The sequence below is a fragment of the Myotis brandtii genome, unplaced genomic scaffold, assembly GCF_000412655.1.
Source record: "Myotis brandtii unplaced genomic scaffold, ASM41265v1 scaffold947, whole genome shotgun sequence".
Lineage (NCBI taxonomy): Eukaryota > Metazoa > Chordata > Mammalia > Chiroptera > Vespertilionidae > Myotis > Myotis brandtii.
The window spans coordinates 293,519-308,258 of NW_005371908.1; the positions used below are offsets into that span (position 1 = coordinate 293,519).

General features: G+C 53.9%; 3 protein-coding genes across 4 annotated transcripts in view; 2 read left to right on the forward strand and 1 right to left on the reverse strand.

Annotated features, from left to right (window-relative positions):
* The window catches only part of SARS2 (seryl-tRNA synthetase 2, mitochondrial), a 12,617-nt gene extending 8,739 nt beyond the window's left edge, over positions 1–3,878 (forward strand). For both annotated transcript variants that reach the window (XM_005885966.2, XM_005885965.2), the window contains 10 exons: positions 61–166; positions 868–915; positions 1,155–1,263; positions 1,572–1,617; positions 1,701–1,788; positions 1,867–1,976; positions 2,677–2,770; positions 2,864–2,956; positions 3,048–3,113; positions 3,419–3,878. In XM_005885966.2, the coding sequence (XP_005886028.1) occupies positions 61–166; positions 868–915; positions 1,155–1,263; positions 1,572–1,617; positions 1,701–1,788; positions 1,867–1,976; positions 2,677–2,770; positions 2,864–2,956; positions 3,048–3,113; positions 3,419–3,562 (904 nt within the window). In that variant the 3' untranslated portion in view covers positions 3,563–3,878. The remainder of the gene's footprint in view (positions 1–60; positions 167–867; positions 916–1,154; positions 1,264–1,571; positions 1,618–1,700; positions 1,789–1,866; positions 1,977–2,676; positions 2,771–2,863; positions 2,957–3,047; positions 3,114–3,418) is intronic.
* Positions 3,879–4,852: 974 nt separating this feature from the next.
* Positions 4,853–7,990, forward strand: CCER2 (coiled-coil glutamate-rich protein 2). Its single transcript, XM_005885967.2, has 5 exons — positions 4,853–5,462; positions 5,708–5,748; positions 5,897–5,984; positions 6,432–6,997; positions 7,648–7,990. The coding sequence occupies exons 1-5, from the start codon at positions 5,399–5,401 to the stop codon at positions 7,735–7,737; spliced, it is 849 nt and encodes a 282-aa protein (XP_005886029.1). The 5' UTR covers positions 4,853–5,398; the 3' UTR covers positions 7,738–7,990.
* Positions 7,991–8,081: 91 nt separating this feature from the next.
* The window catches only part of NFKBIB (nuclear factor of kappa light polypeptide gene enhancer in B-cells inhibitor, beta), a 15,637-nt gene continuing 8,978 nt past the window's right edge, over positions 8,082–14,740 (reverse strand). The window contains exons 2-6 of the mRNA XM_005885969.2: positions 10,594–10,699; positions 10,147–10,513; positions 9,188–9,276; positions 8,838–9,098; positions 8,082–8,223 (exon numbers count right to left, since the gene is read on the reverse strand). Of these exons, the coding sequence (XP_005886031.1) occupies positions 8,128–8,223; positions 8,838–9,098; positions 9,188–9,276; positions 10,147–10,513; positions 10,594–10,699 (919 nt within the window). The 3' untranslated portion in view covers positions 8,082–8,127. The remainder of the gene's footprint in view (positions 8,224–8,837; positions 9,099–9,187; positions 9,277–10,146; positions 10,514–10,593; positions 10,700–14,740) is intronic.

Here is a 14,740-nt window from a genome sequence, read left to right on the forward strand (position 1 = left end):
ACCCCCAGCCTCCAAGTCCTGGTCCACAAGCCCCCGCCTGTCTGCCCATCCGTCTCTCAGGCGCCTGTCTCACGTGTCTGGCCACCGCTCCTATTACCTGCGCGGGGCTGGAGCCCTCCTGCAACATGGCCTGGTCAACTTCACCCTCAGCAAGCTCATCCAGCGGGTATGGTCCAAGTATGAGAGGCTACCTGGAGGGGTGGCATTGAAGCTGAGCTCCGAAGGCTCAAGGCAGTGAGGAGGGGGTGTGACCGCTGTTCCAGTTACGGTTTTCAGAACTTCACATGTATCATTGACACATTTAATTCTATGACAACTTTCTGAGGTGGGTGCTAGTATTATCCCCACTTTAGAGATTGAGAAATTGAGGTCTGGAAGGGGAGTAAGTAGCTGAAGGCTCTATAGCTAGCATGTAGGCTCAAGGATAGAGCCTACATTTGTAACCACTGCGCTTGCTGCCTGCCTGCCTGCTGTGTACACAGTGTTGCAGAATCATGGCGTCCATTGACACTGGAGGGGGGTTGGCCAGGGCTCAGTGCATGGGGCATTGGCCATGGCAAGGGACTGGGACATTACCTGGGGAGCCACGGAAGGCTTTAAGCAGGGGAGGGAATGATAGAACTGTGATCTGTCGTATGATCTGAGTGTGGAAACCATGAAGTGCCAGAAGAGGGTCCCAGTGACAGGGACACCAGGGCCGGGGCCAGCAAAGCCCACTGCTCAGGCCTTCCTCAGTTTCCTCTGAAGTGGAATGGACTTTGGAGTGACAAGGGAGTGCAGTGGCCATCTGCAGTGTCCCTTCAGGCCTGAGCTTGGGGTCTGGGGGGGTCTTGGCTGTGCTACTCACCCCTTTCCTTCCCCACACAGGGCTTCACCCCCATGACAGTGCCAGACCTTCTCCGAGGAGCTGTGTTTGTGAGTGAGGACTCTGCTCTCCAAGCCGAGCTGTGTATCAGGCCCTGCGCTGGGGACCCCGGGCAGAGGCCAGCCTGTCTCCCTAGGAAACTGCCCTAGGGCTGGCTTGAGGGGTCGGGATGGGCCAGGGAGGCCAGGGTGGTTCCAGATTCTTATAGGGGAGGAGCAGGGGTTGTGACTGCAAAGTGGAGGAGGCTGTGCCTCGCTGTCCCCTGACCTCTGTGGCCTGGCCTCCTCAGGAAGGCTGTGGGATGACACCTAATGCCAACCCATCCCAAATTTACAACATTGACCCCTCCCGCTTTGAAGACCTCAACCTGGCCGGGACAGCAGAGGTGGGGCTTGCAGGTGAGCACCTGCCTGGGGCAAGGGTGGTGAGTACACCTCCAGTGTCCTCAGAGCAGGAGCAATTTTAAGGGGGCAACTTGGAGTATTCTGGGGGGTGGCGGCTGCCTGCCCAGGGTACCTTGGCAACCCCAGGGCCAACATGTACAGCTGTGCAGGTTGTTTACTGCCCAACAGCACAGTGAGGGTCCAGCCACATGCCGGACATGAGGTTGTGTCTGCCAGAGGGGATACCTTTTATAATCCTACAAAAGTTTCCTGTGGATGGAGGGTGGCCCTGGCTGACCCAGACTGTCCCCCTCTCCTCCCAGGCTACTTCATGGACCACGCTGTGGCCTTCAGGGACCTGCCAATCAGGTGATGCCCAGTTCCTGTAGACCTTGCCCCCACCTGTGATGTTCCCTCTCCCTTCCCTGACCCCACCATCCCTGCTCCCCCAGGATGGTTTGTTCCAGTACCTGCTACCGGGCAGAAACACACACAGGGAAGGAGCCATGGGGGCTATATCGAGTGCACCACTTCACCAAGGTTGGCATAGCAGGGACTTAGGGGGGCCACCCAACAGCCCAGGGTTTCCTGACTCCTTTGCCCCCTGCTCTGCGCCAGGTGGAGATGTTCGGGGTGACAGGCCCTGGGCTGGAACAGAGCTCACAGCTGCTGGAGGAGTTTCTGTCCCTGCAGATGGAGATCTTGACAGAGCTGGGCTTGCACTTCCGGTGCGGAGGAGGGTGGGGCTGAGGTGGGGGAGAGAGGAGGTAGATGCTGGGCTGGCGCTCCCCCCATTCTGAAAACCCTCTCCACTGCTCCCCCTGCCCCCTTTTCCCTGTGTAGGCTATCTGTCTGCCCATCAATCTCTGAAGTCCTGACTAGGGTTATGGGATTGTAACCACAGCATCAGCAGCACAGGGTGCTCCAGGGTCGAGACCCAGGCCCCTTCCCTCCTGTTGCTCCCCATCCCTAAGGTGCTGCCTCTCCTGCAGTCCCAGGCGGCTTCTCACCACCCGGTGAGAAGGGGCGGGGGGACACACCCCTTGCCTTAAAGATGTTTCAAGCCTACTTCCCCTCTCACTGTCAGTCACACGTAGCTTTCAAAAGATGCTGAAAAACACAGACTTTTTCTGGGGTGACCCATTACAAATATTTGGGGTGCTATTATTACAGACAGTGGGACTGGCCATGGTGAGCATCCTGGAGACACAGCCACAAGCCCTTTCTCCTCCCTGGCCTTCTCTCCCATCAGCTCCTTCCTGCCTCCTGTATCACCTTCTCCATCACCACCCACTGCCTCAATGAGGTGTCCCCTTTGCCACTATCGCCCTTTTTTACTTCCATTGCCCACTTTTAGCTACCTTCTCTCCCACTGCCTCCCTCCTCCTCTCACCCTGACCTTCGCCTTGCCTGTCTCCATGGCTGCAGGGTCCTGGACATGCCCACCCAGGAACTGGGCCTTCCCGCCTACCGCAAGTTCGACATTGAGGCCTGGATGCCAGGCCGGGGCCGCTTTGGCGAGGTGAGCCCCCGCCCCAGTGGGGACGCAGGGTGGAAAGAAGATGACACCGGCCCCACAGCTGATCCTCTCAGCTCACCCCACCCCCCTGTCCAGGTCACCAGTGCTTCTAACTGCACAGACTTCCAGAGCCGCCGCCTCCACATCATGTTCCAGACAGAGGCTGGGGAGCTGCACTTTGCCCACACGGTGAGCACCTGTCTCCACTCCCAACCGTCCACACCACCTCAACCCCTGGGGCCCACCAGCAGGCCTCAGCCAGAGCGTGTCTCTCTCCCAGGTGAACGCCACAGCCTGTGCTGTCCCCCGCCTTCTCATCGCCCTCCTGGAAAGCAATCAGCAAAAGGTGAGGGGCCCTGGCCAGTGTGGCTCAGTTGGTTGGGCATCATCCCGTGCACTGAAAGGTTGCTGGTTCGATCCCTGGTCAGGGCACATGCCCAGATTGTGGGCTCGATCCCTGGTAGGGAACATGCAGGAGGCAGCTGATCGATGTTTCCCACTTGCATTGGTGTTTCTCCTTTTCCCTTCCTCTCTCTATAAACATCAGTAAAGAAATCTTAAAAAAAAAAAAAAAATGGTGAATTATACCCAAAAGGGCAGGGGTGGAGGGCTAGTGCAGTGGCAGCATCCTAAGGCCTGCTTTGTCCCCAGGACGGCTCGGTCCTCATTCCCCCTGCCCTCCAGCCCTACCTTGGCACCGATCGGATCACAGCCCCCACCCACGTGCCTCTCCAGTATATTGGGCCCAACCAGCGCCAGAAGCCCAGGCTCCCGGGCCAGCCTGCCTTGAACTGAGGACTCCTCCTCATCAGCCACCTGGGTTGTCGCTGGCTGAGGGGACCGTGGACCCCGAGACATGTCCTGAGCCTGCCCTGACATCTGGATTCCTCCTCAGCTCCACGCCTGGGCCTGTGGACTCCCGGGTCCACCTCTCCTTCCCTGCTGCCTCAGAATCAGTGATCTTGTTGTCACTGGGGGTCCCAATGGGAAGCAGGACATCTGGGGACTTGAAGGATCTAGGGATGGGATAAGAAGAGAGACCTCCACCCCTTCTGTCTTCCCTCCCGCCTTAGTGCTTAGCAGAAAGTCCCTAATAAATGGTCAGAACAATGGTCTTTGTGGATCTGTGAGCACAGGAAATGGCCCTGGCCAACTAGTGTGGGTGGGGGCAATTGCTCAGAAGTGCTAAATGATCAGAGGGGCCATGGCTGGACATACCCAGCAACTCCTAGGGCACATGGACAATGCTGGGTTTGAACCCAGGCCCGCCTTTCAGTAGCTTGGGGACCAGCAGGGAGCTGAGAGGATGCTAAGGCCTCTCCCCCAATTTTGGGATAGTGACACCTCTCCCTGACCCATTTCAACCTCACCTCTCGGTCCCCTGCTCCAGGTAGAGGGCCAGTAGGCAGCATTGATGGTGAAACCCAAATTTGCTCTTCCCCTGGGTGTGCCCGCTGCAGCATTTGGAGCCATTTTCCTAGCTCCCCTGGCCACAGCCCTGTAGGTCATCCTCAATTCCTCTTCCATCCACATCTGCAGACCTGGGCAGTTGCACCTTCAGAATGTTTCCAGAGCCGCCCTCTCTCATCCCAGCCCCTCTACGGTCCTGTCCACCGCTATCTCCCATTTGGAGCATCATGTAGCCTCTTTGGTGTCTCCCTGCTCCTGTCTCACACATACAGCCAGAGCGCCCCTGTGACACAGGCATCAGGGCTTGTGCCCCCTGCCCAGAGCTCCCCTGTGGCTCCAGCTCAGGAAAGGACAGGGTTGTCACTGTCGTCCACAAGGCCCCACTTCAACCCTCCCTCTCTTCCTCCTTCCTTCGTGATTATTTGAGTATTGTCTATCACCCCTTCTCAAATGCCTACTCCAAGAGTGCAAGACAATGTGCCAGTCCTTCGCTGCAGCAGCCTCATTGGGCATGTAGTAGGGGCTCAATAAAAATTACAGGCTTGAAGGTGCTGCAATCTGAGGAGTTCCCAGTATCCAGAACTGCTTAAATCAGTGGTCACCAACCGGTGGTCCTCGGACCACTGGTGGCCCATGAGGTCCAAAAGGTTGGCGACTGCTGGCCTAAATGATCTTACACATACATTCATTTATTTAATCCTCACCGTCAAGCCTCACCTGTGGAATAGGTTGTCACCAACTCTATTTTACAAATGAAGAAACAGGTGTCAAAGAGGTTAAGCAATTGTCCAAGGGCTGCAGGGCTGGGAGCTGGGAGTCAGGCAGAGCCCAGTCACGACCTCAGGGATAGGTAGGCTATGAGACCCACTTTCCAGGTGAGGAAACGGGCCAAGAGAAGGTAAGAGTTGCCTGAGGTTGGTCAGTAAGTGGCTTCTTCGAACCTAAGCCCACCTTTCAACAAGGCCTTTTGCTTGTCAGACCTTCTCTGGGGGAACCTCCCTATCCCCATGCTGGTTCTGTGCCGGAAGCAGGAGGGGAGAGGGTGCAGGGTGTGGGTCCCCATGAATAATTGAGGGACTCAGGCAGGTCAGCGCCCCGCAGCTGTTCCACCCGCAGTAGGAGGGCGTGGTGGTGACATCACTTTCTCCCTGTGGGGAGGGGGTAATGGGTTATAAGGAGCTGCCACCCTAGCGCCGAGGACCCTGATTGGGAAGCACCACCATGCAGTGCCATGGAAGGCCCTCCGTGCTGCTGTTGCTGCCACTGTCCCTGCTGCTGGGGGCGTGTGAGTGCAAGGAACCGGGGAGGGGGCACCTTGGGGGCCAGGCTGGGAAGCAGGGTGACTGGGGGCTGGGACAGTACACCCAGCGGGTCGGATGAGAAACTTCATGAGCCCAGCTGTCTGGTGGGGACAGTACATGGGGCAGGTGGCTGGGGAGGGGACAGGGATCAGGGCGCCCTTGGAGCTGGGATCAGCACCAGGGACAGCGCTGGGGTCCCAAGCCCAGTTCCCATCTCCTTCCTCCACAGCCACTGCTGCTCCTTTGGCATCAAGATCCTCCAAGGAGGAGGTAAGGAGTGTGGACCTCTTGCCCTGCCTCATCTCCCTGGAGCCCTGGCCCTCCCTGCCCAGCTTCCTCCACATCAGCACCCCTCCAGCTGCTCTCCTTACCCCCATCTGCTCTCCCCTCAACCTCCCCTCTGACCCTTCACCCCCAGCTGACCCGCTGTCTGGCAGAGGTGGTCACAGAAGTGCTGACTCTGGGTCAGGCCCAGCGAGGCCCCTGCATGGCTCTCCTGCACAAAGGTAAGGAGGACCCAGGCCCCAGTTCCTCTGGGAGCCCACCCCACCCAGAGTCTGCCCCGGGCTGCCTGGAGGGTGTTCTCTTATCCCAGGGCCTCCCTTGCCTCCTCCACTCACCTCCCTCTCCGAAGCCTCTCCCTTCTCCTGCTTGGGCTCAATTTCTGGCTGGCGGAGGAGGTGTTGGTGCAGCAAGTCCTCATGCCCCTCCCTTCTCCCAAAGTGTCCAGCCTGGTCCCCAGCCCACCCTTGGGGCTCCTTAGAGGTACAGGAGGGGGGGCAGAGTGTCCCTGGGCCCTGACCCTCCTCTCCCGGTTCTGGGCAGTCCCCCTGCGGACCTCAGGAGGGCCCCGGAACTCAGTTCTGGGCAGTCCCCCTGCGGACCTCAGGAGGGCCCCGGAACTCCTCCAGATGTTTCCCAACTGGCTGCAGTGTCCTTTCTCTTCCCACCAGAGATGTGTGAGACAGAGCCCTACAGCTGTGTGTCCACTGAGGAGAAAGGCCTGCTGGTTAGCGATTTCAAGAAGCGGGAGGCTGGGAAGATGAGGTCCAGCCAGGAAGTGAGGGATGAGGAAGAGGAGGCAGCAGAGAGGACCCACAAGTCTGAGGTGCGGGAACAGGCCATGCACGAGCATCTCCACAGCCGGCTCCGCCAGGAAGAGGACCATGAGGAGGCACAGAAGAAGGAGGAGGAGGAGGAAGAGGAAGAGGAGGAGGAGGAGAAGGAGGAGGAAAAGAAAAAAAGGGGGCCCATGGAGACCTTCGAAGGCCTGTGGAAGCGGTGGCAAGAGGATGGAGGGGACCCCCAGAAGCAGGTGGCAGAGCAGGCCAGTGACGAGGAGCTGGCCCAGTTCAAGGCCAAGGAGAAGGGCATGCATGTGCTGGGTGGGGGCAGCAGCCTGTGGCAGGGGGCCAAGGGCAGGGGAAGAGAGAGGCACAAGGACTCGCTGTACCACCATCGCCGCCAGCCAGAAACTGAGTCCAAGCAGGAGGAGAAGGAAGAGGCTTTGGAGAGGGAGGTGAGTGGAGGGGGCAGTGGGGAGCAGGGTGGACCAAACGCCAGTGGAGTTCCTACCAAACACCTACCAGTGTTGGGCCTTAAATAGCAAGATCCACCATGACTGGGTCACAGTGACCAGGACTGACACCAGGACTAGGTAGCAATATCCAAGGGCCTCTACTTGACCAAGAAGGCTTCCATTCTGATTACAGTCACCCAGATGGCCACCATCAGTTCACAGAGCATCTGAGTTAGCCACCACTGCTAGTCCCTGCCGAGCAAATTGGCCCCATGAAAAGGCTGCGGTGCCTGATTCACTGAACTATAGATAGATATATTGCTGGGTCAGAAAGTAAGATGCTTCCATGATTGATGGCAGCAACCAAAATGGCCATCCCCCCACATGGGTCATGGCATCCAAGCTGGGCACCTTTGCTAGTCCTGTGTCTGCTGCTGTTGGCTATGGCAGTCACCACAGACCTCACCACTGGTCACGTTACTCTTCCAGGGTTATAGCAACCACTGTGGTCACCATCACAGCCCATGATGACCAAGATGACTGCTGCCGGCTGCCATTGTGCGAGCTGCCATGGCCCACATTCATGGGCAACCACTGATGTGGCCTGCCCTTGGAGGTGAGCGCTGACCACCCATTTCTGATCCCACCAGGAGCAGGATGTGGAGCAGCTGGAGCACGTGAGCGAGGAGCTGAAGAAGGCAGCGGAGATGCTGGGGGAGGAGCTCCGGAGGGAGGGCTGACTCGACCTCATGTCCTCCTTCTTCCTGGCACACCCTATGGCTTAGGACTGGTGACCCCAAAACCCCCACCTCATCTGGCGCCCCTGCCTCTCCCCAACCTGCAGGAATGGGAGAAGGGTGTGCTTTGGAACCAGGCCTGAGGGGCCAAGTCTTCCCTGAATAAGGGGGTGGGTTTAGACTGACTCAAAAAACACTCTGCCACCCACGAAACCCACTCCAACCCTTCTGAGTGAATAAAGCACAAAGAAAACCACCAAGGCTTACTGTGTAGCACTCAATTTTGGAGGGATGGAGCCCATGAGTAAACTGGAGGACTGGGAAGGCAACAGTCAATCTAGTCTCTGATTGTCAGAACTAGGATTTTATTTAATTAGAAATTCTATTAACAAGTCAGATGGGGTCATCAGGGAGAGGTTTTGAAGCTGGGGTAGGAGGTAGCCAGTTTGTGCTCCGGCCACTGTGGACCACGATGTCGTCGTATTCATCCTGGGGGCAGAGGAGGCCAGGCAGAGGGGCTCAGGTGGCTGCCACCTTGCCCGCTGCCCAATTTCTCCCACCCGCCCTAAGATTTGGTCTTGCCTTGAAACCCACGTTTCCCCCCACTCTTAGTTCAACTTCCCTGCTTAGTTCTCCATCCACCATTTTCAAGGTCATCTGTGTTTTCCCCACTCCTGCTGGAGCTGTAGCCCAGTTGCTTCTCCAGTTCTACAGCCACTGAGGTCTCCCTCCTCCACCCCTTCCCTCTGCCTTTACCCAAATTCCTCAGCTCCCACCATGCAACGTCATCGCCTGCCCAAGGGTTCTCCAAAGCAGCAACCTCACCGCTGCCTAAGGTCTTTCCCACTGCTGCCAGTGTTTGAATCACTGCTGCCCACCTACCAGTCACTACAACTGAGATCTTTTCTCTGCCTCTACCTGAGTTCTCCCTCCCTCCAACCCCTGTCCAGGTACTTGCACCGTTTGCACTCCTGCCCGAGTTCTCAAATCACAGCAGCCCAAAGTCAGTCTCAATGTGCTGCTTAATTTCTCTGTTCCCTTTCCCACCTGCCCATCTACCCTGAGCCCCCAGCTGAGCCTCCCAGTCTTTCCTCCTGACTCACGCCCTCATCCCCGCTGTCACTGTCGCTACTGCTGCTGCAGGGTCCAGGCTTGTCGTCCTCATCCTCGGGTTCAGGGGCTCCGTGTGCACGGAGGAGGCGGGCGAGGATGGGGTTGGGCCGGAGCATGGCGCTGCCCAGTGGGGTGCGGCCACCGTACATGCGGGCAGCAGGGTCAGCACCTGCCTTCAGGAGAAGCTCCAGCACATCAGCTGCTTGGGCCTCCACTGCCAAGTGCAGGGGGCTCCGGCCACACGTGGGCTCCTGTGGGTGTAGCAGAGAGGTCAGAGGGGGCCCTGCCCCACTCTGGGACAACCCCCAACCTGCCACACCTCCTCCCTAGGGAGGCTCACCAGTTTGTTTAGGTCAGCTCCGGCCTCCCAGAGTAGTCGGACCATCTCTGCATCTTTGTGGATGACGGCCACATGGAGTGGGGTGTGGCCTGGGGACAGAGTGATGTTAGACAATGAGGCTGAGGGACCTGGGCCCCCAGTGCCACAGCTCGGCGGAGGGCTTTGTGGCCTGAGGGTGACCGAGTCTGGGGTCTGGATCCTGAATTCCTGGGTGTGTCAAAGAGGCATCTGCATGGCAAATGCCTAAGTCTCAGGGGAACTGGAACTGGCTGGCAGTGCCAATGCTTAGGTTGTGGGCCTATGGACAGGAGGCCCGGATCTTGGGAACAGGAAACCTAAGTCTCTGGTCTTACTTCACAAAGAACCTGAAACTCAAATTCCTGGGTCCTGAGTGGTTGAAGGACCTGTGAGCTTGGGGGCCTGGGGTGGACCCTGAACACTGACTGGGTCCTGGATGACATCAGTCCCTTTGTGAAGGGGCCAGTCCCGGGTAGTTGGGCTTAGAGATGGGAGACACCAGGGCCCTGGTAGAACTGGCTGAATAGGGCTGTACCTAAACTCCGGTGTCAACCTTTTGGAGCCTGGGGTACCAGAGTTTCACAGAGGGCCTGAGCCTTGAGTTTCCTTATCCTAGGTGGGCTGGGACCCATGGTTGGGGGTAGGGAGATGTCCAGGATGTGTTGTGCCTTCTGGCTGGGGAGGCTGGGCCCAACCACTGGATTTTGCCTAATAGCTCTAGGCCTGTGGGTTCCTAGTGATCTGGAGCCTCCAGGTAGGGGTTCTGGGTCCCACACAGCCAATTCTCAATAATCTGGGATCTGGGCAGGAGTCTTTGGTCCCAATGCCTGGGTCCCTGAAGCCTCAGTATTATTTCCCAAGGGGCTGGGTATTGAGTCAGGAGAGCTGAGCCCAAAGCCAGGTGCTGTCACCTGGACCTTCTCAGTAATGTGGACTCTCACCTTCATAGTTTTCAGCCTCTAGCTGCAGCTTCCAGTCCTCATTCTCTTCCTCCTCCTTCTCCAAGTCGGGTTTGGGGTACAACGCAACAGCAGTGTGGTCAGTGCCAGGGGTGTGGTCTGTGCCAGGGGTGGGGTCGGTGCCAGGGGTGTGGTCAGGGTCCTGAGCGAGGTAGATATGGGGGGCTTCCCTAGGGTGCTGGGGGCGGGGCTGGAGCAGCACTTGAGCACAGGCGTGTGCCCCCATGCGGCAGGCTAGGTGCAGCGCTGTGTGGCCCCCACGCTCTGCCACATGCAACCCGGAGCCCGCCGTATACAATTTCTCCACCGTGGATGCCTCCCCCAGGATGGCTGCCAGGTGCAGGGCTGTCTGCAGGAGCAGAGCGCAAATGTTAGAAGTCACACTGAGAATCCTGGCCCCAAGCCCTACACTATCTTCCAGTGGCTCACCTGGCCCAGGTCATTCTGCAGGTCCAGGTACTCAGTACCAGCTGCAAAGCCTAGGAGGAAGTCCAGGAAGGGCTCATGCTGATGAATCACCGCCAAGTGCAGTGCCCTGAGAACAAGGACAGGGGTCAGAAGGCACAGGTCAAGTACTCTTGCACTCACTCATTCAATAAACTGTGTGCTAGCCATTGTGACCACAGTTCTGGAACCAGATGTCAGGAATCTGAGAGGGTCAGGTCTGAGTTAATGTAGAAAATTTATTTAATCAATATTTATTAAGTAGGACTTCTGCCTCCTCTCAAACATGGACCAGATTTCCCTCACATATGAATCAATGAACAAATCAGACCAAACATCCTATATAATAAAAGGCTAATATGCAAATCGACCAAACGGTGGAATGACCGACCGGTCACTGTGATGCACACTGACCACCAGGGGGCAGACGCTCAATGCAGGAGCTGCCCTCTGGTGGTCAGTGCGCTCCCACAGGGGGTGTGCCACTCAGCACACCCTGAGTCGGGCTCACGGCTGGCGAGCGCAGCAGCGGTGGCGGGAGCCTCTCCCACCGCTGTGGCAGTCGGACATCCCCCAAGGGCTCCTGGACTGCGAGAGGGCACGGGCTGGGCTGAGAGACCACCCCTGCCTCCCCCAGTGCACGAATTTTGTGTACTGGGCCTCTAGTAGTATATAAAGCAACAGTTTTCAAAATACTGGACAATATATCATGCAATGAATGACAGTGTGAGACAGGAAACAAATGAAGTGAAGCCTTCGATTGACTGCCACAGCTTATGGTCTTGAGAGTTTCAAGCCAAGGTGCTGGGAGAGAGAACCTAGGCAGAGTCAGCAGATTGCCTGAGGTGAGGAGATGGAGCTGAGTTGGGGGTAGGGGGTTGCCAACTGGCTAGAGTCAGAGGATAGAGAACCCAAGAGGAGAGCCTGGGGAAATGACCCCAGTCTGAAGAAAGTATCATTCAAAAGAGTTGGAGAAGTATGCCCATCGCTCACATGGCTGGGAATAGTACCCACTATTCCCACCAGCCAGACTAGGAAAAACCCATCATTCACAGGACATTGAGAAGAATACTCCAGAAGGTCTTACCTCAATAGTGGGGAATAATGAGTGCTAGCTGGGACACTGTTCAGGACCCACCTACCAAATCATAAAAGCAAAACCCAAAAGGATCAAACGAGTTACAAGTAATTTAGCTGTATCCCAGAACAATACTCAAGAATATTTATAGGAAGAAAAAAAATATTTATAGGAACACAAAACTAACCAGCCTAACAAGTTAAAATCTACAATGTCTGGCATCTAATCAAAGATCATCAGGCACACAAAGAAGCAGGAACACATGACCTATAATTAGAATAATCAATCAACTGAAGTTAACCCAAAAATGATCCATATGTTAGAATTAGCAAACAAGAAAATTAAAACAGTTCATTATAATTGTATCTCACATATTCCAAAAGTTAAGTATAGACATGGATGATAAAAGAAAAAGATTCTAATTGAACTCCTAGAGATAAAAACTACAGCATCTGAAATGAAAAACACACTAGATGGAATTAACAACAGATTGCACATTGCATTAAGAAAAGATGAACGAGCCCTAACCAGTTTGGCTCAGTGGATGGAGCGTCGGTCGGCCTGCGGACTGAAGGGTCCTCGGTTCGATTCCAGTCAAGGGCATGTACCTTGGTTTCGGGCACATCCCCAGTAGGGGGTGTGCAGGAGGCAGCTGATCGATGTTTCTCTCTCATCGATGTTCCTAACTCTCTATCCCTCTCTCTTCCTCTCCGTAAAAAATCAATAAAAATATAATTTAAAAAAAAAAAGAAAAGATTAACGAATTTGAAGACTTTACAACAGAAACTCTCCAGAATGAAACACAGAGAACATTTAAAAATGAAAGAACATCAATGAGCTTCAGGGAACATGTCCCTAAAGCAGTGGTTCTCAACCTTCCTAATGCCGTGACCCTTTAATACAGTTCCTCATGTTGTAGTGACCCCCAATTTCATTGTTACAAATTGAACATAATTAAAGCATAGTGATTAATCACAAAAACAATATGTAATTATATATGTGTTTTCCAATAGTCTTATGAGACCCCTGTGAAAGGGTCGTTCGACCCCAAAGGGGTTGGACCCACAGGTTGAGAATCACTGCCCTAAAGGAAGAGGTAGATAGAAAAAATATTTGAAGAAATAATATCTAGAAAATTCTCCAAACTTGCTGAAAACTCTTAAACCCACAGAACCAAGAATGTGAATGACTGCCAAGAACAAGAAATATCAGGAAAACTACACCAAGATCCATTATTTAAAAATCTCTTCAAAATCAATGATAAAGACCAAAATCTTAAAAGCAGCCAGAAAAAAAGATACCTAAGTACAGAGGACTAGAAATAAGGATGACAGCAGATCTCACTAGAGAATAATGAAAAAAAAAATACACAATGGAACAGTATCTTCAATATCCTCAAAGACAATGACTATCCAACCAGAATTCTTTAACCCAGCAAAAATAGCTTTCAAAAATGAAGACAAAATACAGATTGTAAGGAAAGAAAAAAGGCCTTTCTTTTCCTTTGCTGTACCTTCCACAGTTTATGGGAAGCACCTGGTAATTAAACCCCAAGATTGTTAGGCCCTCTGGTTCAAACCGTCTCTCTGTTCAAACTGAGGGGCAAAATAAGCTACTCTCAAGGCTACATTCTTTTTTTTTTTTTTTAATATATTTTATTGATTTTTTACAGAGAGGAAGGGAGAGAGATATAGAGTTAGAAACATCGATCAGCTGCCTCCTGCACACCTCCTACTGAGGATGTGCCCGCAACCCAGGTACATGCCCTTGACCAGAATCGAACCTGGGACCTTTCAGTCCGCAGGCGGACGCTCTATCCACTGAGCCAAACCAGTTTCGGCTCAAGGCTACATTCTTACATACATATCCCTCCTCCCTGCTGATTTACAACCCAGGAATAATTAGTAGAAAGTTCCCTTCCTCCCTTTCCTTTAAACAAGCCTCTTTTGAACTCTTCATAACTCTTACTCTAAAAATGTTTTACAGCTTTGGAAAAATACTAAGGATAAGATACCTCATGAGAACATCTGCCCAGATTGTCTCCTGAAAAACTAATGAAGACAACCCCCCTAATGTCTGCTCAATTTCACCTAACAACAGCAGCAGCCTGAAAAGTCCCCTCCCTTCCTTATCCAAGGCTTTCTACTATCCAAGGCTTTAAAGGGGGAGTAGGGCAGCTTTTGTTCCTTGCCTTTGCATTGATTAGCAATGCATTGGCCCTTTCCCTTTGGGGAAAATAAACTTCCTACATTCATCTCTTATTTTATTATTTTTTTAAAATATATTTTATTGATTTTTTACAGAGAGGAGGAGAGAGGGATAGAGAGTTAGAAACATCGATGAGAGAGAAACATCAATCAGCTGCCTCCTGCACACCCCTTACTGGGGATATGCCCGAAACCAAGGTACATACCCTTGACTGGAATCGAACCTGGGACCCTTCAGTCCGCAGGCCGACGCTCTATCCATTAAGCCAAACAATCCAGGGCTCAAAGATAATTTTTAAAATAATTGACTATTTAAGCAAAAAATAATAACAATGTATGGTGGAGTTTATAAGACATCTACTTATATAAAAACCCTGGGTGGTGTTCATCACAACCAGAACCTCCGCAACCAAGCAGAAGTAAGTCAGTCCTGCAGGGGTTGTCTTGGTAACGGCTGCGCCCTTCCCAGAGCTGTTTCCCCGGAGCTGTTTCCTGTAAGGGCGGGGTTTGAGGCAGGAACCCACCCTGGGAGCGTGGAGGCATATCTTTCTAAAGTGTGCCACGCCAGCACAGCCAAGGGTGAACCTGAGTGGGGGCAGCTGAAAGACTTAGAAAAGACAGACAAGAGAATGAAAGCCGGGTCTCGGTGGGACGCTGCTTCTCTGAGAGTCAACGACCACACCCACAGCCATGCCTTTGTTTTATACCAGATGCTACGAGGCAAAGTAAGGGCGTGACCAAGATGTTTACAACATTCTCCTGGGTTTCAATCCTACTCAACTACATGCACCTGAACTCTATCAAGCCTACATCACTCAGGCACGTGGGGCCACATGTTCGGACCATA

Coding starts and splice junctions, on each gene's coding strand:
- CCER2 (XM_005885967.2), top strand. CDS start 5,399: ATGCAGTGCCATGGAAGGCCCTCCGTGCTGCTGTTGCTGCCACTGTCC. Junction 5,463..5,707: donor GTCCCTGCTGCTGGGGGCGT/GTGAGTGCAAGG, acceptor CTTCCTCCACAG/CCACTGCTGCTCCTTTGGCA. Junction 6,998..7,647: donor AAGAGGCTTTGGAGAGGGAG/GTGAGTGGAGGG, acceptor TGATCCCACCAG/GAGCAGGATGTGGAGCAGCT.